This window comes from Euleptes europaea, chromosome 13 (genome assembly GCF_029931775.1).
Source record: "Euleptes europaea isolate rEulEur1 chromosome 13, rEulEur1.hap1, whole genome shotgun sequence".
NCBI lineage: Eukaryota > Metazoa > Chordata > Lepidosauria > Squamata > Sphaerodactylidae > Euleptes > Euleptes europaea.
In genome coordinates this window covers 20,878,288-20,904,700 of record NC_079324.1, presented here as the reverse complement: position 1 = coordinate 20,904,700, position 26,413 = coordinate 20,878,288, and the positions used below count along the sequence as shown (strand labels likewise).

At 46.3% G+C, this 26,413-nt stretch overlaps 1 protein-coding gene across 8 annotated transcripts; it reads left to right on the top strand.

The window, feature by feature from the left end:
- The first annotated feature begins 625 nt into the window (after positions 1-625).
- Positions 626-22,369, top strand: CSTF2 (cleavage stimulation factor subunit 2). Of its 8 annotated transcripts, none has more exons than XM_056859892.1 (16): positions 626-687; positions 5,753-5,831; positions 6,039-6,208; positions 6,346-6,482; positions 7,141-7,260; positions 7,385-7,546; positions 9,625-9,745; positions 10,891-10,935; positions 11,160-11,201; positions 14,649-14,708; positions 15,885-16,026; positions 17,677-17,846; positions 18,343-18,420; positions 18,496-18,839; positions 20,315-20,440; positions 22,236-22,369. In XM_056859892.1, exons 1-16 carry the CDS (start codon positions 630-632, stop codon positions 22,356-22,358), a joined length of 1,977 nt encoding a protein of 658 aa, XP_056715870.1. In that variant the 5' UTR covers positions 626-629; the 3' UTR covers positions 22,359-22,369. The 8 variants fall into 8 exon arrangements, with proteins under 8 accessions (XP_056715870.1, XP_056715866.1, XP_056715865.1 ...); XM_056859888.1 differs by having other exon boundaries at positions 18,343-18,517; positions 18,548-18,839; XM_056859887.1 differs by having other exon boundaries at positions 9,628-9,745; positions 18,343-18,839.
- Positions 22,370-26,413: the final 4,044 nt, after the last annotated feature.

Below are 26,413 nucleotides of genomic sequence, written 5' to 3'. Positions count from 1 at the left end.
TTTCTGAGTCAGCAGCTGCAAATGAACAGTTTTCTTTTTTTCTTTTTTTAATAAATATTTTTATTGATTTCTAATATTAAATGGGGATACAGGAAAGGAAAAAGGGTGAGATTATTAACAAAAAGAAAATACATGTTTTTACCCCCTTAACAAGATTCAAATAGTCAACGTTTTTTAACAGGTTATACTTTGTCCTCTCCTTCATTTTCATAACGTCTAAAGAAAAAAAGAAAAAAAATGAACTGTTTTCTTGATAACGATCTTGGGTCTCTCTCTCTTCCCCCCTCCCCCGAACCCCTGTTTTACTGCAACACTGCCCTAGTCGTAGAAGCAGCCGCTGTGGTCTTTCCTGCCCCCCTCCCCAGTCAATATATACAGAAAAACAAACGGAAGGAAAATCTCCCCCCTCCCCAACTGGCTTTCACGTTTCTCGAAAGCGGAGGGAATCCAGCAAGGGGGAGGAGTCGAGGCGGAACTGTCGTTTCGGGGACGGCGTTTCCGGGGGGGAGGAAAAGAACGTGGGACGAAAAGCGAAGAGGGACCGTTGAGGGGGCGGGCCGGAAGCTTGGTAGCGCGAGCGGCGGAAGCCGTGGTGGGCGAAGGCGCCGGAGGAGGAGGAGAGGAGGAGAATGGCGGGGCTGTCGGTGCGGGACCCAGCCGTGGACCGGTCCCTGCGCTCCGTGTTCGGTGAGGGTGGAGGGGAGAGGGCGTGCGGGGACGGCCGGTTCCCGCCCCTCCTGGAGGGGAGAGCCGCTCCTCGCCTCAGCCCTCCCCTGCCTTGCTGCAGGCTCCATGGCAACTCCGTGGTCCGCTCTGGCCTGTTGCTGGGCGGAAAGCTGTAGGCCTCTAGTCTCCCCAGGGCGGGGAGGAAGGACGTTTTAGGAAACGAGGGAGGTTTCCCATGCCTTTTTTTTAACCTCACCCCGCCCCCTCTTGCCTTGAAAATCCTCTTTTATGGGTCGCCATAAGTCAGCTGTGATTTGACGGCATTTTCCACCATCCTTCCCCTGGGCTTTGTTTGCTTCCCAAGGAACCGCGTAACAGGGAAAGGTTTCTGGGTAAAAGGAGGCTGAAGAAAAGTAAGCCTGTGTGGTGGAGCATGGGGGCGGGGGGGTTAGGATCCCTGTCTAAATCTTCATTCAGCCCTGCAATTCCCTGAACGCCTCAGTGCCAGTCATGTACTGTCTCACCATAACCACTTCACAGAGCTGTTGTGGGAATAAAATCGAGGAAGCGAGAAGTGTGTATTGTGCCTCTTTCGAGAAAGGGTGTGTTTTTTTAAAAAAAGTTTTTTTGGGGGGGATGAAGAGATGGTGTAGGAAATGATTAGGAAAGCAAATATTTTGCTGTAGCGTAGTGGTTAAAAGCTGTTTTGAGAAATCACTGGCTCATGTGTTGTCTCTGCCACAAACACGTTCCTTAAGCAAACCACTCTCAGCATCACCCTCTACGTTCTGTAATATAGGGGTTGATCTATGTGGTTGTTCTAGGGCTGTGACAAACTAATGCATGTGAATTACTTTGAACACTGTGGCCTAAGTATTAATGTTAAGTACATAAAGGATCTTGGTAAAAAGTCAATCTGTTCTACAGGGTCTTAATATACTGTGGCTTGAAGCTGGGGAGTGAAAGAAGGAAATTCTTTACGGGAGCATCTGCTATGCATTGGAATGATGAACATTCCCAAATGATTGTCATTGTGCCATTATACCTAGTATTGGTTTTCAAGCTTTCTGTTTTTAGCTTTTCTATATCAAATGGAGTTCCGAGGGCCTTGATGTTCCCTAACATCAGCTGAGAGTAGAAATTCATGTTATGCCAGAAGATACAAAAGAATAATTCAGTAGCAGCTTAAAGATAAACACACTTATTGTAGCATAAGCTTTTGTGGGCTTGACAGATGCGGTAGCAAAGTGGGCTCAAGACATAAAAGCTTATCCTACAATAAGTGTTTGTCTTTAAGATACCACTGAATTTTTCTTTTATTATTGCTGCAGTAGTTTACACAGCTGCCCCTTTGGAATTCGTACCCAGAAAACATGACTTCTAAAACCTGGCTTTGTTAAGGTAAAACAAAACATGGCATTTGCAGGGCAGAAGCGGTGAAAAGGCTGCTTAATCCTTTTGCATACCTACCTATTCTCCCACACATAACTCCCAAACCTTTCCCGTGGTTATATCTGGTATTGGAGCTTTATGGGGGAAGGGGGAACCAAGTGAAACATGTACAGGGAAGGCTTGCTGGGGAAAAGCAGGTATCTTGTGATGGCTTAAGGTTTATACTATTGATTCTCCTCTGTATTTGCATGTGTTGCTCTGCTCCATGAGTACTCCTCAAAGCACACCCTTCATAGCACTGAAGCTCTGTATTGTAGGGGAAGATCAGTAATTAGGGGCAAACACTTTTAAAGGGAGTTTGCCATGACTGATCTTCTTATTAAGAAATGTCTATTTGGTTGAAATTAAATCAAAAGAGTTTCCAACTAGACATTAGGAAGAATTCTCTAACAGAGCAGTTCCTCAGTGGAACAGGCTTCCTTGGGAGGTGGTAAGCTCTCCTTCCCTGGAGGTTTTTAAGCAGAGACTAGATGGCCATCTGTCAACAATGCTGATTCTATGACCTTAGGCAGATCATGAGAGGGAGGGCATCTTGGCCATCTTCTGGGCATGGAGTAGGGGGTCACTGGGGGTCTGGGGGGAGGTAGTTGTGAATTGCCTGCATTGTGCAGGGGGTTGGACTAGATGACCCTAGTAGTCCCTTCCAACTCTATGATTCAATGGTTTCCAGGGAATCCCAGGCTTCTTTGCAGCACAGTATGAAAATTAGTGACATTGAGGAAAAATAAAGATGGTTAGCTAGCATTCATTCATTCCTGTCCTGGTTTGTTTGTTTTTGGTCCTCTTTACCACTTTCCTTAACATATGCATCATCAGGCAAATAGGTATTCTAAAGGGGGCAGGAAGCAATAAGCTTCCAAATGAAGCCACATGGTGATGCTGAAGAATTGGTATCTGCCTTATGTCCATTCCATTGCTCAGTGCTAAAGGATGTATTGTGAATAAAACAATTCAAACCTGAGCTTTCTCTGTTACTGCCTCTGTAAGTGGGGCTGGGGCTGGAAGGCAGAATCCCTTTGTTAACAGTGTGTGTTTGCTACAGCTAATGTGAAGTTCCATAAGTACATTTGCTTCCAGTTAGTTAAAAATGGACAAACTTGTGGGTATGTTGTTCCCTAGTTATTTCTAGCAAACCCCTTGGCTCTTCCTGTTTGGGGCTGAACAGCAGGAGAAATTGAATAGCTGCAGCAAGGAAAGCCAAGGAGGAGAGATCGTCACTTTTCATGCCCTGTTTGGGAGCTTCCCCAAAGCATCTGGCTGGCTGCTGTTGCTGCAAACAGATTGGTGGACTCAATGGACCTTCAATCTGACCCAGCAAGACTGTTAAAACATCATCGCAAAAGAATCTGGCAAATGGTGCATGCCTACAAGAAAGCCCCAAATACTTGCATCTTTATAGACTGTCAACATGTGTACTTAGAAGGAAGTTCCATTGATTGCAATGGATTTTGCTTACAAGTAAATTCACTTGAGGTTGCCCCCTGTTCTGAGACCCTTACCATTCTTTAAAGGAGCTAGTGATCTTTAGGAATGCTTGCTTTATTAATAGCTGGATACAAGTCTAGATATTAGGGGAGAGGCTTTTTAGGCTGCCATTGTAAAATATATCTGCCTCTTCATCTGTAAGAAAAGGAAAGAGTGCACAGCTGGAAATATGTCATAAGCCAAGCCAATGACATTTAAAGTTTCTTAATCTGCAAAGGCGTTTTAGCAAACTTTTTCCTGTTCACTGAATAATTTTAATCACCATCTTCTAAAATTTCAGTGGTTCTGCTTTACTAGCGACAGAGGTGTAAAAGAGAGAAGAGGTATATGATTTTATGTTTATCACTGAACTTTTTCATTCATTGGGCACTGAACTTGTGTGTAAAACCTTAGTAGAAGTGCCCTGGGTTGATGTATGTAGAAATATAGAAACAAGCCCTTGTTCAGATCATCTCATTGAATTAAAAGGTAAAGGTCCCCTGTGCAAGGAAATGGATCTCAGAAGCCATTGTTTCCAAAGCAGTAGAAAAGCTGCTTTAAAAAGAAATTTGTCAACTTATGGGTCATTAAACTATCTAGTTGAGTACAGTTTATCTAGTCCCCTTACAGTATTCTCTAAGCTCTCATCAGTTTGAGCAGACTAATCCCCACCTGTCACTGACTGTCAACTGCTATCAATATCCTGTCACTTCTGCAGCATTTTCAGTTCTCATCAGGTAATTTTTGAGGGATTTGTGTTCTTGTTAATTTACAAACTCGCTCTTTTTGCATACTTGGAGAGTACCCTATAAAGAGAGGTGTACATTATTGGTGACTTGGTTTAGTGGTTTCAATAACCACGTGGGTCCCAGCCAGTTTTTTATTTTTCTGCACTGTCATTGTTCTGGTTTCATCAGAATCAAGCTCAGCAAAGATCTATCAGTTTTAGGATACTTAATGTCGCATATAATGTTCTCAAGCTTATGGCATGCAGCCTGATTTTTTTAAAGTGGTTGGTGAGAAAGGGTATACTTTTTGGAGCGGGGGGGAAGGAACACACACTTTTCCAGACAAGTCATGTTCATTAGGTCTTCATTTCTGTGCCAGTGTTGGATTAGGACATTTGTGGAAGTTCATAGCTCGTGGAGGTAAACTTATACACTCTGGGACTGTTAAGGAAGAAGGAATGGAGGATGCCCTAGCCATTTAGGATTCAAAGATCAACTTCAAAGGCATGGGGAGAGGTAGAAACAATGAAATCCTAAAGAGATCACAATGGGTAGCCATGTTAGAAGAAGTGAGCTGCAACTTACGAAAGCTCATACCCTGCCAGAAATTTTGTTAATCTTTAAGGCGCTACTGGATCTTAAACAGAGTTCCACTGTTCTAAGTTCATTGAAGTCAGTGGACGCAGAAGGGGGGAACTCTGCATAGGACTGTACTGTTGGTGTAGCAATAGGTTGCCCTTTGTATTTCCTTTATAAGCCTGTTGTGTTACTCTTTGAACAAAAATTTCTTCAGGCTTCCTGCAAAAATAACGCAGGTAGATCCATACTCATCAACACCCCAAATTTGAAGAATGAAGTCTAATCTTCCAGATCGCATATTTCCCTTTCCCAGAATTCTGTACAGCTGTCAACTTGTGGCTACATTAGCCAAAATTTATCTTTTGTTTCTTATATAGCACTTAAAACAACAGTATAAAAAATGAATGGGTACCAGACCTAGAAGTCTTTATGAGAGCCAACGCTTTGGGTTTTCAGGCCAGCAAGGACATACGAATTCTAAATATATTTGTTCAAGAAACGACATGTTATGATTTATGTTTCATGTTCTTTGTAATGGCCTTTGGCAATGTGCAATAAATGCTATTTGTACCTTTGCACCACATGTAACAACAGTTTATAAAATGCTGGCTTATTTTAAGCTCGTCTATGTTGAGATCTGGTTGGCTTTGAATACAAAATGTGTGCCTGTCAGGGACCTTGGCATAGAAAAGGAGCTGTGATTCTTCCTAGCCTCTTGGAACTATGGGATGCAAATATATTTACAATATTTAGTAGCTGCAATTCCTCAAAGCCCCTGTTCTGTTGCCCCTCATCTCCCCCAAATCCTCCCTTCTGATGTTGTGCATCTAGACTGATGATCTGCTCCTGTCTTGGTCCTGTAGTGGGAAATATACCCTATGAAGCCACAGAGGAGCAGTTGAAGGACATTTTCTCAGAGGTTGGACCTGTCGTCAGTTTCCGGTGAGAACCAGCCCTATTAAGAGTTTCCCAAACCATGGACTTGTAGGGTTGTGAAACTGGGTGTGGGTGGCACAAAGTTTGGAATGGGTCAGGGGACATTACATCTTCCTCTCTGGCTGCAAAGACTCCAAGCCCCATTTCTGGCTGCTGCCTTCCAGTGTCTTTGTGTGTGTAAGAATTACAGTGTTTCTGTCCCCTCCCAACCAGATTGGTATACGACAGAGAGACAGGCAAACCAAAAGGCTATGGCTTCTGTGAATATCAAGACCAGGAAACGGCACTCAGTGCCATGCGGAACCTGAATGGGCGCGAATTCAGTGGGAGGGCTCTGCGTGTGGACAACGCAGCCAGCGAGAAGAATAAAGAGGAGCTGAAGAGTGAGTCTGAACACCTTAAGGAATGGGGTGGCAAAGGCGGCCACTGTGGTCTGCTGCCTGTGGTTTGGAGCACACAAGCAACCAATAGAGCCCGAGAAACCTCTTGCCCTAAAGGTTTTTTCCCCCTTCTCTGCCAGGCTTGGGCACCGGGGCCCCCATCATTGAGTCACCCTATGGTGACCCAGTGAACCCTGAAGATGCTCCGGAGTCCATCAGCAGGGCTGTTGCCAGCCTCCCACCTGAGCAGATGTTTGAGCTGATGAAGCAGATGAAGGTCAGTGGGCAGGAAAGCCAAGAGTAACCTACATTCAGTCGATCTGAGGTGTGAAAGCAGCTTAATGGGGAGGGCTTATTGGAGGCTCTGCCAGTAGGAAGATCTCCAGTAGCAGGGCTTGTGGGAAGAGCCTCTGCGTCAGAAGCAAGTCAGCAGCATCACCATGAACTAGATGGCATGATGTCCTCACATGGTACATGGAAGTTCTGTATATCTTCACCCACAGCCCTGTGACTATTGCATAGAGGGAATTCTGAAGTTACTGCAAAAGCTTGTTATTTTTGCTAAGACAGTCGCGGATAGCTCACATTCAGGGGGTTAAACCTTGTTTTGGAGAACAATGAGTGCCCATGAGCAAACAGGTCAGCTTGGAGGGTGTAGCAGCAACCTTTGACATTTTTTTGGTGGGCTGCCTCCATCAGTATTTGGAAATGTAATGCTGGTGAGCTTCACGGACCTCTTAATTCAGGCATGTGGATATCCTTCTCCTCAAAATTCATCTCTGCCGCTTAGGCATCTGAATCCCAGTCCTGTTTTCTGAGGTCATTCTGTGGTTGGAGAGATGTCCTGTTGGGAGTGTCGAGACGTGGGCTAGGGAGAAACGTTCCCCAAACTTGGAACCAGTTTAACTGTTCTGTGGGCTTCTCTCCCTCTCCAGCTGTGCGTCCAGAACAGTCCTCAGGAGGCTCGGAGCATGCTGCTGCAGAACCCACAGCTCGCCTACGCCCTGCTGCAGGCCCAGGTGGTGATGCGAATTGTTGATCCTGAGATCGCTCTGGTATGCTCACGACTTTGGGGGAAGGGCCTGTCCCAACAGTGGGGCAACGTGCTTTGAGGGTTTGAGCATCTTTATGATGCATTTACAGGCTCTTTACCATCTCTTTTTTTTTCCCTCCCTCTAGAAAATTCTGCATCGCCAGACCACTGTTCCTGCTCTGATTCCAGGCAATCCACAAGCAGTTCCTGGGCCTGGACCCGGGCCTGGACCAGGACCCGGACCTGGTCCTGGTCCAAACACACAGATGAACCAACCGAATGTCCCGTCATCCCAGCCACAGCAAATTGTAAGAATTCTGTGAGTCTTGTTTGATGGCCTCTTGTGGCACTGGTTTGGTCGCTTTGTGAAACAGGATGCTGTGCTAGATGCATACTGGTCCAATCCAGGAGGGCTTTCACAAGGCAGCAGTTCCCTGAATTCTTAATGCTAATTTATACATGACAAGTATGCTGCACGCGCATCAAACCCTATTCATGCAAGCGTTAGTAGGTGCTGTATTATAAAGTTGAGGCTTGGGATGGGGCTTGATCTTACTGTTTGGATTTCTGGCCTGCAGCTGATTTTTTTCCAGTAGAATAGGCCACTTACATGGCTGGGTGATTAAACTAACCTTTAGGAAATGTTTAGGTGATGGGGAGAACAGTTGGGCTTGTACTTCTCAGGTGTGTCCTCTTTATGCTTCTGAGGAAAAAAAGCTCTTGGGAAGTGAAAGTCTTGTTTGCATGTGGGTGTACTATCCACTTGCTCAACTTGAATGGTTTTCTAAAATTTCATTTACATATTTCCTTCAAGAAGAAACAAGGACCTGAGGCAGCTTTCAAAATATATACGAGCATTTTAAAATATGTATAGTAACATATTTAAACATTTTTAAAAAACCTGTCCATGTAAACATTCATCCTACCCAACCAAAACAGTATCTCTTTTTAGGTATTTCTGCTTTGATCTCTTGGGAAAGTGGTCATTGTGCTTGCGGGCAAAATGGGTGTTGGAAGAGCAATAATGGACAATTCTCATGTGTGCTACTAAGTGAGACTCGACCTTAGTGCTTCTGGAGGTTGTAAAACTGAGTCTGGACTGTACAGTCAGCGGCTTCTCTGTTTCAGCGTTCCTTCTTACAAAATAATTTGCTACGCACAGAAAACTAGATCTTACTTGTTGCAGTTTGGGAATTGCTTGCTAAGTGCTCACCTTTACACAACTTAGATTTCAGTTAATACCACTAGTTGTTTGTTTCGGGACAGGATAAAAAAATTTCCTGCTAATTTGCATTTTTATGTGTTGCTAATCATAACATTTATAGCTGGTGTTTCTGGCACAATACTCTTGAGGAAGCTTCCACATAAAAATTTAAACATTGAGTGCACAATTAGAAACGCACACTAAATTTATTGAACACAGCAATTAAATGGTCCTTAAATATTTTAAAGCCCCAATAGCAAGGGAATCAAGAACCAGTCAGCAGAGAGCAGCAAATCAAATGGTAAGTTAGGAAGAACAATTTAACAAACCCCTAAAGAGGCCATATAAAAAGAGAAAGACCAAAATAGTTCCTCACATTGATCAGCTGAGGGTGGGAGAAATAGCCACAGAAACTGGGTCAGGAGAAACCAACCACAAAACCAACAAAGAGACTAGGAAGAGAGAGATGACTTTGACAGGCACCCAGAACTCAAAAGGCTAGGCACTAGGCAAACTAATCTTGAGAGGCAGTTCCATCGATAAGGTGCCACAGCAGAAATGACCATGGCAGTGCTCCTACTTGCATTTATTCTGAAGGTGGGGACATGTGCAAAAGGGTATGGTCAACAAGGATTGTATGTGTTCTGGTGTCCAGTTCCAGAGGATCAAAGGCAGAGGTTCTTCTGCACTTTCTAGGAATGGCACATGTATTGGTCTATTACTCAGAGTTGAATTTTTTTTGACTGACAGCAGCAAAGAGGTTAGTGTAGCCAATTTTGCTTTGGTTGCTGTCAGATCTCGTCACTTGTAACAGACTATGTTAAAATGGGATATCAGATTTAGTTACATTCTCTTATTGAGTTTTTCTTTGCTTCTTTTGTTTTCCAGCATCGCATGTGACTTCTTAATTATCTGTATATTGCAGTTAGAGTTCTTAATAGATTTCATAATCCTGAGTTTTGCCTTCTTGTAAGCCACAAACGAGCTTCAAATGGAAAACCAGATGTTGGGGAGAAGGGGTCTAACCTAGCCTTCTGGCATGTTGCTTTGCTATATGTGAGAGGTATTTATTTATTGTATGGAGAGGCATTCTGTCAGGCAAGCCTCTACCTGAAGTAGAATGTAGATCCAGGTTTTTCTCCTGCCTGAGAACTTCGCTTCAGTGTATTTTCTTTCCCCAAGCAGGGTGGTATGCATGTCAATGGAGCCCCTCCTCTGATGCAGCCTTCTATGCCAGGTGGAGTACCAGCTCCAGGTCAGATGCCCACCTCCGTACCTGGCCCCGGCCCCATGGCTCCAGGTGGTGAGTTCTCCAATATCTTTTTTTCCAGCATATATCCTCGAGATGGTAGCTGGCAATTTGGACCTGCAGGGTCTTTCCAGGAGCAAGGAGCTGTAGTGGACTGAAGAACAGAACCAATCGGTTTGGATGAGACTGTATGCAAGAGCACTGTGGCTCATTGTACTGAGGGCTTAAACGAAGGAGAAGTTCAACCCATAAAATGCAAATACTAGGCTCATGCAGCCTCAATGTGTCTTGGGGCTGTGCTTGCAAGGGAGAGGATGTTAACCTTTTCAGCCTCACTTGGTTTCGCTGTTTGAAACAAAGCTCCCTGCTTTGGAGGTATTTGAGAGGAGGAAGTACGTGTCCTTTAAAAATAACATTAAAAAAAATTCAAATGCTAATAACAAAGAAGGAACATGGTTTTGAATAACAAAAGTGAGTGGGAGGTGAAGGGTTAAGACCCTTTCCCATCTTAGTGACAAGCAGAGGCATGAGCATTGTTCTTGCAGCAGAGGGGAATTTCTTATCACAAAGGACAGCAAGATCATTGGAGATCAGAAGGTGCGAGATAGTCGTAATCAATTTGCTTCCCCCCCCCCCCCCGTGAGTTATTGGTTTTAAAACAGCAGATCAATAAGAAAGTTGGCCTAATAAAACAAACCATAATAAAATAAACATTGAGTTATTACCTTCTGAACTGTATTTACTAGGCAGATGAATGAGATAACAAATGTTTTTATAAACAGGGTCATAGACTGAGGTATAATCAGCTGAATAACAAGAAGAATATTGGCAGTGATCATTTGCCCTTAAAAAATGAAAACACCCTGCTTTACAACATAAGCAGCTCATGTGGAAGGCACAATATAGATGTTTTAATATAGTTTAAAGTTGTTGTTTTATATTGTGTTGTGAGCCGCCCTGAGCCCAGCTTGCCGGGAATGAGGGCGGAATATAAATGCAAATAATAAATAATAATAAATAAAGCTAAGAAAGACAGGATGGGATGAGTCTGTGTTGGGTTTGGTTACTTGATTCCAGTGCTGCTGGTTTTGCAGAACATTTGCTTTTGATGCTTCCTCTGTCCTTCCTTTGAACCCTGTAGCCCACCCAAAGCCTTCTGGATATTATAAAAAATTGAAATAATTTTCTCTCTTCCACAGGGGGCATGCCCGGAGGTGGGCCGATGCTCATGGAACGCGGGCAAGGTAAAACACGATGGCCAGATCCTGGTTAGACAGTATGTCCCATGAAGGCTCCTGGTTTCTAAGCAGGGACATGGACAAGTTTTGGGTGGAGAAGGAAGTCACTAACTGGGAGTGGGGGGGGCGGTCCCCTTTAATCCATATGGATCCTTCCCCCAACTAATGGCATATAACCCGCTTTCAAGCTCTCTCTCTGACTCTGTCCCTCCATTTCTCTTTGCGCTTAGTGGACAATGAGAGTGATGCTTTCCCCAGTAATGCTCCATCAGGTACTTTGCATGTGCCGCAGAAAGCAGGGAAAACACCCCTTGGTTTGGGCTCCACAGTCTGTTGGGTAGCGTTTGAGCAGCGTTGCACCTGCTTTCTTTCATTTCTCCAGCAGAGGGTACCCTGGCAATGTTTCTTTTTCCTTCTCCCTTTTGTGCAGGTAATGGGGCTTGCTTTGTTCTGGTGACGGAGGCCAGGGAAAGTGCGTGTGTGTGTGCGTGTTCATGTAAGAGAGAGAGCTGGAGACATAGCTGCATGTTCTTCCACCTGGTTTTTCCCGAACGCATCATTATTTTCGCAGTATTGCTTTCCTGAAATCAGACCAAAGGCCCTTTTTGTCCAGAGACCCAACAGTGGGCAGCCAGCTTTATTTATTTATTTAATTTACTGCATTTCTCACGAAGGCCGAGTACATGACATAAAACAATGGAGTGAAATAGCATGAGAGATCTAATAAAATATTCAATAGGACTAGGATTACAAAAATTAGAAACAATGCAAAAAAAAGTCACAGACATGGTAAGAAGAAGAGTTGGTTTTTATATGCTGACTTTCTCTGCCACTTAAGGAAGAATCAAACCAGCTTACAATCACCTTCCCCTCCCCACAACAGACACCCTTGTGAGGTAGGTGGGGCTGAGAGATCTCTAAGAGAGCTATGACTGGCTGAAGGTCACCCAGCTGGCTGCCTGTGTAGGAGTGAGGAAACCAACCTGATTCACTAGATTAGCGTCCGCCGCTCATGTGGAGAAGTGGGGAATCAAACCTGGTTCTCCAGATTACAGTCCACTTCTCCAAACCACCACTCTTCACTAGTATACCACACTGGTCAAGTGATGCAGAAAACGAACGACAAATGTAGAAATCAGCGCAGTAAAAACAGGATAGTACATACACAGCATATGCAGTGACACAGACTACAGTCCCGTTCTTGCCATCCTGAACCATCCTGTTGCCCTTTTAAAAAGGTAAAGTTGGTCCCCTGTGCAAGCACCGGGTCATTACGGTCCCATGAGGTGACGTCACATCACAACGTTTACTAGTCAGACTGTGTTTCCAGGGTGGTTTGCCATTGCCTTCCCCAGTCGTCTATACTTTACCCCCAGCAAGCAGGGTCCTCAGTTGAACAATTCTGTTTTGCAGAGAATGCATGTGTACAGGCGGCTTACCCATTTGCAGGGTGGCACCTTCAGGAGGCCTTGGTCAGATGGGTGAAGCTTTGATCGTGGAGCACAGCAGAAGAGGAGGTCCTATAGATAGGAAGGTCCAAAGGCCATGGAGGGTTTTATATGCGATAACCAGAACCTTGAATCAAACCTGATAACTGATGGTAGCCAAGGAAGTGACTGCAGAATGGGTGTAAAATGCATACTCCACCTAGCTCCTAGAAGAGCCCCATGGCGCAGAGTGTTAAGCTGCAGTACTGTAGTCAAAAGCTCTGCTCACGACCTGAGTTCGATCCCGACGGAAGTTGGTTTCAGGTAGCCGGCTCAAGGTTGACCCAGCCTTCCATCCTTCCGAGGTTGGTAAAATGAGTATCCTGCTTGCTGGGGGTAAAGGGAAGATGACTGGGGAAGGCACTGGCAAACCACCCTGTAAACACAGTCTGCCTAGTAAATGTTGGGATGTGACATCACCCCATGGGTGCTTGCACAGGTGATTACCTGTACCTTTTTTTAGTATACAAGACATCAAACCAATGAACAAAACACTGAATACCAGTGTTAGGAGGCAAAGTCAGGGGAAGGCCTAGGCCTCTCTGTTCTATTGGTTGGTCCTCCAGGGCAGCTGGTTGGCTGTTGGGCAAAACAGTGTGCTGGACTAGATGGGACATTGGTCTGATCCAGCAGGGCTGCTGTAATTAGTTCGGACACTGAAAACAGCCCATCAGTAGCATTTCAAGATAAGAAGTCCTTGAGAAAGTGGAGTTTTTGTTGTTGATGCACAAATGTGGAGGGGAGGGTGTTCCTTGCCTAAAGCATTCCAGTGATCAAGTACAGTAACTGGGAAGTCTGCACTATAGATCCTTTGCCCTTCTCCCTGGGAAGTGGGACACAACCGGCAGGGCCTCATGTGGTACTCTAAGGGCATAGAAAGGACTAGATGGGAGAAGACAATCTCTAATTCCAGGCTGTTGTCTACAAGCAGCTGTTAGCAGAATGAACCCAGTCTTTGTCCCGATCAAATGGCAGATTTACATGAATGACGCTGAGTTCATGCTTTCTGCACACAATAATTAAGTATCCTCAGGGTTGCAACGAACCATAGTTCTCCTTGCAGTCTAAATTGGCAAACTGCAGTTCATGCAGACCGGAACTCCAGTCTTAAAACAAACCACAGTTTGGAATTTCAGTTTGCAGTGGAAGCACAAGCCATAGTTTGCTGCAAACGCAGAAATATCTAAATATCTGGCTGTATGCAGGAGGAAAGAAGCCAGTCGGCCCTAGCGATTCCCCCAGGGTCACTCACATACAATCAAACAATGCTTTGCAATTCCAGCTGAAGCATTAGAGGAGTGTTTATATCTGGAGAGGCCCAGATGATTGTAGATCCAATAAGATCTTTACTCCCAACATCCAATAAGTGCTTTACTCCCAACATCCATCCGTTTTATCTTGGGCCTTTTGCTTAATACCCTCCCACTGCTGTGCCCTAATGCCATCGTGAGAAGTAGAGAACAGATCCCTGGTTAGTATTTTCTTTCCTTATTTACTTACTTCATTTATACCCCGCTTTTCTCCCCAATGAGGACCCAGTACATTGTTCTCCTGTCCTCCATTTAATCCTCAAAACAACCCTGTGAGGTAGGTTATGCTGAGTGTGTGTGACTGGCTCAATGTCGCCCCGCGCGCCTCCATGGCAGCGTGGGGGGTTCAAACCTGGGTCTCCCAGATCTTAGTCTGACAGTTTGACCTCTGCCCCATGATGGAACTTTTCTGCCCTTCTGCTGTGTACCATGTTGACACGGGAACCATCCCATAGTAGTAGCTTATTATATTTACAGTCCTCTTATTTTCAGCCGAATACACCCACCCATCACAGCAATGTAAAATGCGAATAGATCAAAGCAGGCCAACAGGAGGGGGAATCAAAAAGGGCAAGAGTCCAGTAGCATCTTAAAGACTAACAAAAGGAGGGGGAATGCCTGTAAAGTTTGAGTGCTGATACAGTTCATGTACCACTGCTTCCCTGCAAGTTTACTATGGAACACTCTGGAAGGCAGGATATGGCCCTAGGGGAAAAGCCTCGGCCTTCTGTAGTTGAGAGCATCTCCCTGAATTATGGAATCAGATTCTGGGGGAGAGGATCTTTCTGTTTTCGCAAGAGCCAGATATGTAATGGATGAGATGCTCTAACCAGGGTATGAGTGTGTGTGTGCGTGTGGTTGGTGAGTGCATCTCCTATTGATGTGACGGCTCTTTCTCCCTCTCTTCCTGCTGTGCTGCCAGGGAACATGCAGCTCTCTCCTGTGGGACCTGCCAGGCCTGCCTCTATTGAGCGAGTTCAAGGTACCTCTGCCTGTTGCTGACTCCTCCTGCTTGTTTACCCGTAGCGTGGAATATGCAAGACAAGGTCTTTGGGACTGCGTAGCTTGGAAAAATCAAAAGAAAGTCATGGTTTTGAAGAAGGAGCTTCTTCTGGGGCAAAAGGACCAGAGGGCAAGCACCTTTGCTTGTGGACAAGGGGATGTACAGTTCTAGGGAACAGGTTCCCCACCGTGGGCCTTCACAGGTTCAATATTTGGCCTTCTGCACTCTTTAGCCAGGTCTGGGGTCACTTCTTACAGGGTACTTTGTACCTGGGCCCAGATCCCAAACTTTAGAGATTTTGAAGCAAAGTTGCTTTCCATCCTCCTTTCTTTCTTTCTTTCTTTCTGTTGAAATTTTAGATTATAAGACTCGCAGGACAGGTTTTCTCTGTTCCATAAGTATCATGCTCATTGTAAAAAGCCACATACATTGATGGTGCTGTGTATAATAAGAAGGTGGTATAATGCAAATTGGCAGTTGTGAAAGGTGAGCACATTTTACAGTGAACAAAAGGTAAAGCCCAGTTAGAGCCCAGTCCTTTCCCAGTAGCTGTCTATTTATATTTTAAGAGGACAGCTGTGGTTAAGAAGGACGGGTTAAAGCACTTGCCTTTCATGCAGAAGGTCCCTTGTTCAGTCCCTGGCATATCTGCTGGGTGAGACCTCCACCAGCAGCCTTGAAAGCGGGCTGCCAGTCAGAAGAAACAGTGCGGAACTAGATGGACTGACCAAGTAAAAGGCAAGCAGCAGGCTGTGTTCACATCTACGGGTAACTGATATGAAAGACAAGTGACTTGGACGCGTACATTGTTGAGGCTATACAAATAATGGAGAATACAGAATACGCAGGGCGCAAAGGGTCTTCTAGGAAGCATCTCTGACAGGTTCCTGTTTGCATCCTCCCTGCTTTTCTTGATTCTGACTACTCTGGAGCAGGCAGAAATGGTATCTCGGAGAAAAGGAGCCCTGGCAAGGCAATTGCAGGGCTGTGAACGGTGTCTCGACCACCTCGTGGCTTCTTCACACAGCATGCTTTCCTTTGCATGGAGCGCATGCATGAAACTGATGCCCCTCAGCCCAAGTGATTCTTCTGTTGGCCACAAGATGGCTTCCATCCTCAAGATCCTCATGGCCCCCTTTTTTGCCTTCCTGACAGTACCGATGCCAGACCCGAGAGCCCCCATGCAACGCGGGCCAATGCCAGCGAGTGGCCCGCCACCCCGAGGCCTTTTGGGAGATGCCCCCAATGACCCCCGCGGAGGGACCTTGCTTTCCGTCACTGGAGAAGTTGAGCCCAGGTAGGTAGGATGGAACAGAGCTTGGTGGAGTTGGTGCAACGGGGATTGTGGGCTTCCCCTGAGACCCTGGACTCTTTGTAGTAATTCTGAAAGTACAGTTGGAGTTGAAGATGGTCTCCTCCATCTCCCTTTGTTGGGAGCAGACCAACAGAAGAAGAGGAGTAGGTTTTCTATAATCCACTTTTCTCCACCATAAGGAGTCTCAAAGAGGCTTACAATCACCTTCCCTTCCCCTCCCCACAACAGACAACTTGTGAGGTAGGTGGGGCTGTGAGAGTTCGGAGAGAACTGTGACTAGCCCAAGGTCACCCAGCAGGCTTCATTTGGAGGAGTGGGAATCGAACCTGGTTCTCCAAATTAGTCCACCACTGTTAACCACTACACCATTCTGGCTCTGCTTGTATTTTTTTCCCTGGAGCCTACTTCTCAAAAAAAAGCAGATGAGGGCGTGAACTTGTGTTCCACTTAATTCTGCAGGTTGGGGCTTGAATGTGGAAAACTAAATCCCCTCTAGGAATGTCGTCCCATTCAGTTGGCCATATAAGTTTTGGTCAGTTTACTTTCCGTCTAATGTGCTGCCAAAGAGATCAGTTACCAATTCATTGATCAGCTAGGGGGCTTAAAAGAAACAGTGGTGCGTCCGCTCTTAAAGAAACCATCATTAGACCTTGGGATTCTTACCAACTACCGCCCAGTGTCGAATCTCTCGTGCCCTACCTCTCCCACCCCGACTTATCTACGGTCATCCATGTGACGGTCACCTCCAGGCTAGACTACTGCAACTCGCTCTATGTAGGGCTGCCCTTGAGGCTGACCTGCAAGATCCAGCTGATACAAAATGCCACAGTAAGGCTCCTCACAGGGACCTTGATGAGGGCACATATTACGCCAGTGCTTTACCAGTTGCACTGGCTCCAGCTGGAGTATCGGATCAGATTCAAGGTGGTGGTTATGACCTTTTTTATGTTATTTAGGATTTTACAGAGCTATTTTATTTGTTGTTTTAAACGTTTTATTATATTTTAATGTACGCTGGAGTTTTATGTGAGCCGCTCTGAGCCCAGCCTTTGTCTGGGGAGGGTGCGGTCTAAATTAAATATATAATCATACCAATCAAATGTACATAAGTTTCCATACAGGCTGAATAATTCTAAAGAACGTTTTAGGTGATGCGGCAGCAAGCCTAAGCTTGGAAGATGCATTTCCCCCTTCTCTCTTCACACAGGAGGGGAATGCACCTTCTGAGGCAGCGCTTGCTCTCTGCAGTTTTTACTTGTTTTTAAAGTAATATACTTAAGAAATCTGCTTCCTGGTTAATGGGAAGTCAGTAAAAACGGTGTTTAGTTTATCAATCTATCTCATTAATTGGCTTAACTATTGCAACCCTAATTTCTGATTCAGTAGAAAGCTACCATGTCAGGGAGACAGCTAGGCTAGCAGTTTTCTCCCTGGTGTTTAGGTTTCTACATGCAGGGAACTTTTTTTGTATGAAGTAACCATCATCTGGGGCCTGAAACCTGCAGCGGTGCAGCCCAATCTCAGATTTACCCCTTCATCTGCTGTTGGGAAGGATTTAAGGCCTGGGACTCAAGGCGATGCCCCTTGTGCCTTTTCCGTCTTTTCTAATCCATCTCCCACCCCCTTCTGCAGAGGTTACCTCGGCCCGCCCCACCAGGGCCCGCCCCACCAAGTCCAGCCCATGCACCACATGCCTGGCCATGACAGCCGAGGGCCACCCCCACATGAAATGAGAGGAGGACCGATGGGAGAACCCAGACCCTTGATGGGAGAGCCACGAGGACCCTTGATGGATGGCCGAGGTGAGAGGCTATTGAGCACTGTGGGCAATACCTGGACAAGGCAGCGTTGAGATAATGCAGTGTGGGAGATGGGGAACGCTGGAGGCCTGGATTGGCCACAGGAGCCAGAGCATGGACTGCCTGTTGAGGCTGTACCTCAGGCTCACGCACTTTTCCCTCCCCTCCTTCAGCTCCCTCCTTGATGCCTGGTTTGCTGTGACCATATTGTTGCCATTGCATTTGAATCTTGAGAGCTAGGCAAACTAGGGAAGATCGAGAATTGGAGTACACTCTAGGGCATGTGCGTGCTCGCATTGAGACTTCAGTGTCTGGGGGCAGTCCTGATAGCCTGTCGATGGCTTGCCCACCTGTGAACCAGGCCAGATGAAAAGGAGTACGCTAGTGCAAAAATAAAACATCTTGGGGGCCTTTGAAGTCCAGACTCTGTGTATGACTTGGAGTGCTTCTGCATCTGTAGAACGGAACATTCATAGGTTTTGACTGCTTTTTTGTGCAGGGGGAAGAGATCCGAGAGGCATGGAACCTCGAGGCATGGATGGCAGAGGAATGGAGCCCAGAGTGATGGATACCAGGGGTATGGAGCCCAGAGGAATGGAGCCCAGAGTGATGGATACCAGGGGCATGGAACCAAGAGGAATGGAGCAAAGAGGAATGGAGCAAAGAGGAATGGAGCAAAGAGGGATGGAGCAAAGAGGAATGGAATCTAGAGGAATGGAGCCCCCAAGGGGCATGGAGCCTCGTGGGATGGAGCCAAGGGGCATGGAGCCTCGTGGGATGGAGCCAAGGGGCATGGAGCCCCCAAGGGGCATGGAGCCCAGAGGCATGGAGCCCCCAAGGGGCATGGACTCAAGAGGCATGGAGCCAAGGGGCATGGAGCCCAGAGGCATGGAACCTCGGGGCCCCGGTCCCAACCCTCGTGGTCCAATGTCCGGGGGAATCCAAGGCCCTGGGCCTCTTAACATGGGAGCCAGCGGTCCACAGGGGCCTAGACAGGTATGTGCTGCTTTTCATTGTTAATGCTGAGAGCATTGCGTGGTGCAGTGGTTAAGAGTGGTGATTCGGAGCGGTGGACTCTGATCTGGAGAACCGGGTTTGATTCCCCACTCCTCCACATGAATGGCAGACGCTAATGTGGTGAACTGGATTTGTTTCCCCACTCCTACACATGAGGCCAACTGGGTGAACTTGGGCTAGTCACACTCTCTCAGCCTCACCTACCTCACAGGGTGTCTGTTGTAGGGAGGGGAAGGGGAGGCGATTGTAAGCCGGTTTGAGTCTTCCTTAAGTGGTAGAGGAAGTCAGCATATAAAAACCAACTCTTCTTTTCATTAAGAGGCACTGAGACACCCTGGATGCAGGAGTTGAAGAGTCCCAGTTGGGCCAGGTCAGGCCATTCACATAATGGTCATTTTCGAACGGAGATCAAGAGGGGAGGGGTCTGTCTTCATAGCGACCACCAAACTTTGATTTCTGGGGAAGACTGGTGTAGATGGTATAAGTGGCTGAAGTAGTTGCCCTGTTGCGTGGGAGAGGCTTTAAAGGCAGACGTTTTTGACGTCTTCATATATGGCATCCCCCTGGTAGAATGGGTCGGTGTCTTGGGTCATTCTGACCATGTCTTGGGAGAGAATTGCAGTGGAGGAGCAAAGTGTGGAAGTAATATTAGCAATTCCAAGCCTGTTATCCTGTGCGCAGCTAGCCCCTTGAAGACTTCCCAGGCTAATCTTAACCATTAATAAGTTTATCTTTCCCGAACTGTGAGCTGGGAAGCACAAGGATGGGGGGAAGGGCAGGAGGAACCCCTGCATTTCAAATCTTATTTAGGTTTGTCCATCGGAAACAGCTGGGCTTTGTGCAGGCACTGAGAGCCTGTGCAGCGGTAGGCTTGAGAGAGCGAGAGTGAAGAGCTGGAGAAACCTGGGCTCAAGTCTGCTCAGCCGCAGAACTTACTTTGGGCCAGTGTCAGCCTAACTCAACCTCTTAGGGTTGTTATAAAGGCAACTTCCTCTCCCTACCCCACCCCAATTGCTGTGCTGCCCTGAAGTCCTTCGAAGAGGGCAAGATCAAAATACTAATTGGCAAATTACTGCCAGTGGTGAAACAGTGGGGCACATCCAACCATCAGCCCACTGAGACTTATGTCCAGAGCTAGGATACCTAGGGGCTTCTTGTGCCATTTGCAGAGACAGGCGGCCAGGTTTTCAAATGTGCCTGCATCTCAGGTGCAATGAGAAGGGGCCTTGGCTCATTGGCAGGGCGCCTGATCTGCTCACTGACCATCCCAGCTGCTGTCTGTGCCATCTCTCGTTGAAGGATTTCAAGTGGCAGGTGTTGGGAAAGACCTGTCCGAGGGAACAGCACTGAGCTAAATGGACCAAACGCTCTGCCTCGATATAAGACAACTTCCTGTGTGCCTAACAGGACAGAGGACCATGCATTTGACTATATATTTCTCTTCTTGCCTGCAGGTTCCTAATATGGCAGGGACAGCCATGCAAGCCGGAGGCATGCCTGGGGCAGGCGTGCAAGCAGCCAGCCAGCCTGGGGGCTTCAGTCCTGGCCAAAACCAGGTAACACCCCAGGATCACGAAAAGGTAAGTGAAATTAGGCTGGCCAGGGTAAGACCTGGGGTTGTCTACTGTTGCTGGCCAGGTTTCACGAGTACTCTAGTTCAGATGTTCCCAAACTGCTCCAAGGAGCACTTGGTGCTCCTTGAAGCATCTTCTCGTGCTCTGTGAAGAGATTAGAAAGAAAAATATGACTATCATTTGGTTTAGTATATAGGTGCTAGGTGAAAATTAGCGCTCCGTGACGAATTTCTCTCCTGAAAAGTGCTCCGTGACTCAAAAAGTTTGGGAACATCTGCTCTTGTTCATTTAGACATGCTAGCACTTCAGTGGCAAATTTTCTAATCGAAGATAAGAACACCACTGTCTCATACACAGTGGCGACGTGTTACATTGCCATGAGAATACTGAGATTGCTGTTGGCACAAGAGACAGCCCGATAAATGTTGGGGTAATTAGATTGTATTAATGCAGTTGCTATGTTGGTCATTGGTTGTATTTAATGAATGATGATGATGACGATGAAGTGGGATGACATCTGGCTTTGCATCTCATCCAACGGCCCGAGGAAATGTTTGCTCTCAAGATTGCCAGCAGGTCCCCCAAGTGTTCACACCAGCTGTGATAAAGAGGCTGATGTGGAAATGGCAAGCGCTACCTCCCAGCAGAGTTGTCGAATTGGCATGGCTCCCCCTTTTTTTTTAAGCAGCCTTCATACCTCCCTATGCTGTGAGGCAGCTGCAGATTGAAGGCATGGTCTGTGACTTTGTTGAGAGATGCCCTTGACCTGGGTAGGTGCCGCGAGTGCGTCATGCCATCCGCAAGCATTCAGAGGGTGCGCTGTCATACCATTTCATGGTGCAGAAGTGTGTGGGATCAGGATAGTGGGGGGAGAAGAATTAAAAGAAATGTTATGCTCCCTTCAGTTGTAGAAGTGAAATGGACACCCATAAGAGCCAGCGTAGTGTAGTGGTTAAGAGCAGTGGTTTGGAGTGGTGGACTCTGATCTGGAGAACCGGTTTGGTTCCCCACTCCTCCACTTGAGCGGCAGAGGCTAATCTGGTGAACCAGGTTGGTTTCTCCACTCCTACACATGAAATCAGCTGGGTGGCCTTGGGCTAGACACAGCTCTCTTAGAGCTCTCTCAGCCCCACCTACCTCACAGGGTGTCTGTTGTGGGGAGGGAAAGGTGATTGTGAACTGGTTTGATTCTTCCTTAAGTGGTAGGGAAAGTCGGCATATAAAAATCTTCTGTGCTGGCTCTGAGGTTCTGGAATGAGTTTGCAAAAGTAGTGCAGTAGAGCATCTGGTCAATAACTTTCAAGCAATGTAATTTACATATATTCTCAAATTTAGCTGAATTCCAGCAAACTAAAGCAGTTATTCAGATCGCCTTTTCAGCAAGTAGAAATTGACATGCCTGTTTGTTCAGGAGATTCCTCTTGCTTTTCAATAAAATTATACACAAGGCAGCTTGCAATAAAAAGGTGTATTAAAAATAGAAAAGTTTTAAAAAAGAGAACCCAGGATAAGCACTTCTGTTCAAAGGCCTTCTGGAATGAGGAAATGTTTAACTGATGCCACAAGGCCTGTAAAGAGGAGGCCAGTTGCAACTTCTGGAGGAGGGCCCGAGGTAACCCTGCAAGCTTTCATGCCGGAGCAGGGATTTGAACCTGGGCCTCCCAGATCCTAATCCGATCCTCTAACCACAAGACAGAGAGGATACGAGGACTGTTGTTGTTGCATCCAATGAACAAAGTTCTTAACTTTAAAATGTCTGGATTTTCCCTTTCTCGACCGTTTCTTCCCTCTCTCCCCTTAGGCCGCCCTCATCATGCAGGTCCTCCAGTTGACGGCAGACCAGATAGCCATGTTGCCTCCCGAGCAAAGGCAAAGCATCCTGATTCTGAAAGAGCAGATACAGAAGTCCACCGGGGCCCCCTGACAAGCTGCGTTCTTGGGGTAAGAGGAGGGGGGCGCACCACTGGACTCTGCAGAATAGCAGGAGACCTTTGGTCAGCCGCTTATCCTGGAAAATCTACTGTTTAATATGTTTGGATTCTCCCTTGGGAGAAGCTGTCGATGGGGGAGCTCTCAGGTGCATTAGCAGGAGAAGCCTCGTTGTACTCTACTCTGAAAGGACAATCTTTTGGAGTGTAATCCCCAGAAAATTTTTCCTGGCTGTATCCCCAAGTGACATGAACTGGAGCTTTGCAAGAACTCTTGCTCTGCTTCTGGTAATTTCAATGGGATTTGCAAGGAGAAGATTCCAGGGGGGTTGTGCCTTTTGTGAAACGTTTAGCCCATAGCCCAGCTTCTCCAAGAAGCTATATAAAGGTAAAGGTTGTCCCCTGTGCAAGAACCAGGTCATTAATGGCCCATGGGGTGACGTCACATCACGACATTTACTAGGCAGACTGTGTTTATGGGGTGGTTTCCCAGTCATCTACACTTTACCCCCAGCAAGCTGGGTACTCATTTTACCAACCTCAGAAGGATGGAAGGCTGAGTCAACCTTGAAACCAACTTCCGTCGGGATCGAACTCAGGTCACGAGCTGATCTTTTGACTGCAATACTGTAGTTTACCACTCTGTGCCACGGGGCTGTAGAAGCTATATAGTGTTGTATCAACTGACAAAGTGGCACAGGTATTTAATAGATTAGTGCAACAGCATTTATTTATCTTTTCCAGGGAGCCTGCGCAAGGCAGCTTAAAAATATCAAATGCCCCACATGTTCCCAGCATTCATAACTTAGCCAGAGCAGGAAGGCAACATAACACTGAAAAGCTTAAAACAAGTCTCAAAACAGTTCAGACGGCAGGAAAGATGGCAAAAGATCAGCCCTTTAATTAAATGCCCGGGTATTAAAAATAAACCAATGTTTTGGCCTGGCACTTAAAAGAGTGGAGAAGGTGGCAGACGAGCCTCAAAGGGAAGGGCATTCCACAGGCCAGGTGCCACAGTTGAAAAAGACCAATCTTTGGTCACCATGCGAGTCACCTCTGAAGGTGGCAGTACACAGAGAAGGGCTTCTGAGGAAGATCTCAGCTGGCCATTGTGGGAGCAGGCAGTCCTGCAGTGTTTCTGTGGAGCTTCAGGAGAAAAGTGGCCAGAGGAAAATTCCTTATTTGATATTTGCAGGCACAGAATAGTACTGAGATGCACCCTTGCTGGACCTGGCACAAGACGCTGTTGAAGATTTAGCCAGCCCCCTGACTGAAGCAAGATACAATTCTTTGCTTAAACCATCCCCATCAAACACTGGGGTTTTTTTTGGGGGGGGGAGTATTAAGCAACAACCCCAAGGCAAGGAGGCTGTGTTGTCTCTCTTGGCAACTGGTTATAGTGACCGACTTCTCACACGTAGGAAATTGTTCCTGATTTGCAGCCTAATTCTACCTCCCTGCATTTTTTGCTTCCTGCCTTATCAACCCTGACTAGGGTGAACAGCTACTTCCCTTCTTTCGGAAACTCTTTTTACGTATTTCAGAATGGTCACCCTATCCTTATTGAAGGCTTTATTTTTGCCAACGAGAGGGGAGAGGCACTTCTTAACAGTGTCCCCTTTATCCTCCTAGAGTTTGGAAGATCTCTAATGAAACATCTAAAAATTCAGCCCCTTGTGGAAGACCATCTGAGCCAGAGCAGCAACTGAGGAAAGCGCTTTCCCTTCCCCTCCCCCTTCTTGGTTCACCCTTCTAGCGTTCTGTTTAGTTCCTTGTGTTTCAAATAAAATTTTGTCCTGGATTTAAGTAAACCTCTTGGCTCAGTATCTGTCTGCCTTACATTTGTGCCCCTTTCTCATCTCCTGACTTCTCGGGGTCCTTTGTCCTACTAGTCACTCCGTCATATTCAGTTTTTAAAAACAACAACACTGGATTAAAGTTCTTTACCACTTGACACCTTCAGTAAAAGCAAGTCCAAGCAAGATCTTGGAGCACTTCCAGGAAATGAGTCAGTCGCATTGATGGACTTCTGGAGCCACAGCCAATCAGTAGTGGAGGGGATGTGACTAAGAAGAGATCTGATGGAAATTTATAAAATAGCTGATGGTGTAGAGAATTTGAAGCCACCCACTGAAGCTGATTCTCAATAGATTGAAGACTCCTAAAAGGGAATACTTCCTCACACAATGCATGATTAACCTGGTGGAACTCCCTGCCACAGGATGTTAGCTTAGATGACTTTAAATTTCTGGAGAGATGGCTCTGTCTTCAATAGCTAAAGGGAATCTTCACGATTGGGGGCAGCATACCTGTGAATACCACTTGCTGGGGGGAGGGAGGCTTTTGCTTCTGTGCCCTGCCTGTGGGCTTCTGGGTACAGGGTGAGCCAATGTTGGAAACATGGATGCTAGATTTGGTGGAATCAGCAGGGCTGCTCTTATGCCACTGCTGTCCTAACGTGGTAGACAGATGGTATTATTAGACATTTGTCAGTGCTGTTAGTACAGCTATTCCCCTTATACACCTGCATTTAGGCTGTATACCTGGTGGATCAGGGGAGAAAGTCGTGGGCTCATACAAACCACCCATCAAATGTGTACAATATCCTGTCATGTGACATTTAACAGGGGCAGGGGGTGTTTGTGCCCCAGCCTGTTCTGTGCTCTGTCATGGCTATGAATGGGTTGTGGTGGTTGTATCAATAATTATTTGTTTACAAAATTTCTATCCTGCCACCAAGGTGGCTAATAACTTAAAACATACATAATAAAATCATATTTTAAAACAATTAAAATCTACCCGCCCCCAAACACACATCATTAAAACGCATACAAAACAAAGTTAAAACACATCCTTTCATGGTTAATGGCTGGGGCATTATACATTTGACCCGTTCTATTTTGGAACACATTTCTTTAAAAATGTAGAACTTGAAACTGGCCCCAGAATGTAGTTTTCCGAGCATTTGGCTTCCTCAGAATCTCTGCTTTCATTTTTTTACAAAATGTTTACGTATCAACAATAATTAAATACAAGACAGCCTTTTAACACAAGATTGTCCATGAAGAAATTTACAACAGTTCACATGCAATTTTTTGTAAAGGCTGGTACACGAGAGATGGCAGCTCTCTACTGGATCAAAACATAGCAGCAAAATACATTCTTCATATTGTCGCAGAGGTGGTTTCTGGGTGGATTAAGGATGAAATGCCTGGACTATGTAGCCCAGTATTGGCAAGTTCCCATCTCACCCTTTCAATGCTGTCTTGGTACAACACATGAACTGTCTTTGTTAGTCAGAGGTATATTCTCCAAAAAGAAAGTGTTGCAGAAACGGATGCTGATGTGTTGATATCTGTTTTACAGCACAAAATTGGGGAAGGGCTGTGGCTCAGTGGTAGCGCCTCTGCTTGGCATGCAGAAGGTCCCAGGTTCAATCCCCGACATCTCCAGTTGAAAGGACCAGGCAAGTAGGTGATGTGAAAGACCTCTGCCTGAGACCCTGGAGAGCTGCTGCCGGTCCAAGCAGACAATACTGACTTTGATGGACCGAGGGTCTGATTCAGTATAAGGCAGCTTCATGTGTTATTCCCTGCCTTTTCCATTGAATTGGAACTGATCCACATCTTCAACCAACATTGGAAACTCTAGCACTGAAATCACAATCCAAGCAGAGGAGGGAGAGGAAGAGGAGGATGCTTTAATTTCCAGTTCCTGCGGCCTCGGTAGCAGCAGTCCCAGTTCAGTCTGAGAAGGCGTTGCAGCAGTTCACTCTCTGGCCATTCATGCATGGTCAATTTTGATGCTAGTTCAAAGCTCTTTTTAAAAATGTGACTTTAAAAATGCCTATTCACGGTCCCGACGCAAAAGGAAATTCCACCCACCCCACTCGCCTGCTCCTTCATTCGTTTGCATAGCCATTAGCATGTGCATAGTTAACATGCTGCTGTTTTGCATGGTTCCCTCTGGTTATTCGTGGCAGCAGCGGCGGAGGCGCCGGCTTTGCAGTCGCTTCCGGAATGACGGTTCAGCGTGCAAAACTCAAAAAAAT

Excerpts from the sequence above, each read along its gene's own strand:
- CSTF2 (XM_056859886.1), top strand. The coding sequence starts at position 630 with ATGGCGGGGCTGTCGGTGCGGGACCCAGCCGTGGACCGGTCCCTGCGC. Across the intron at positions 7,547-9,624 it reads CATCCCAGCCACAGCAAATT|CAGGGTGGTATGCATGTCAA; the intron begins GTAAGAATTCTG and ends TCTTTCCCCAAG. Across the intron at positions 20,441-22,235 it reads CACCCCAGGATCACGAAAAG|GCCGCCCTCATCATGCAGGT; the intron begins GTAAGTGAAATT and ends CTCTCCCCTTAG.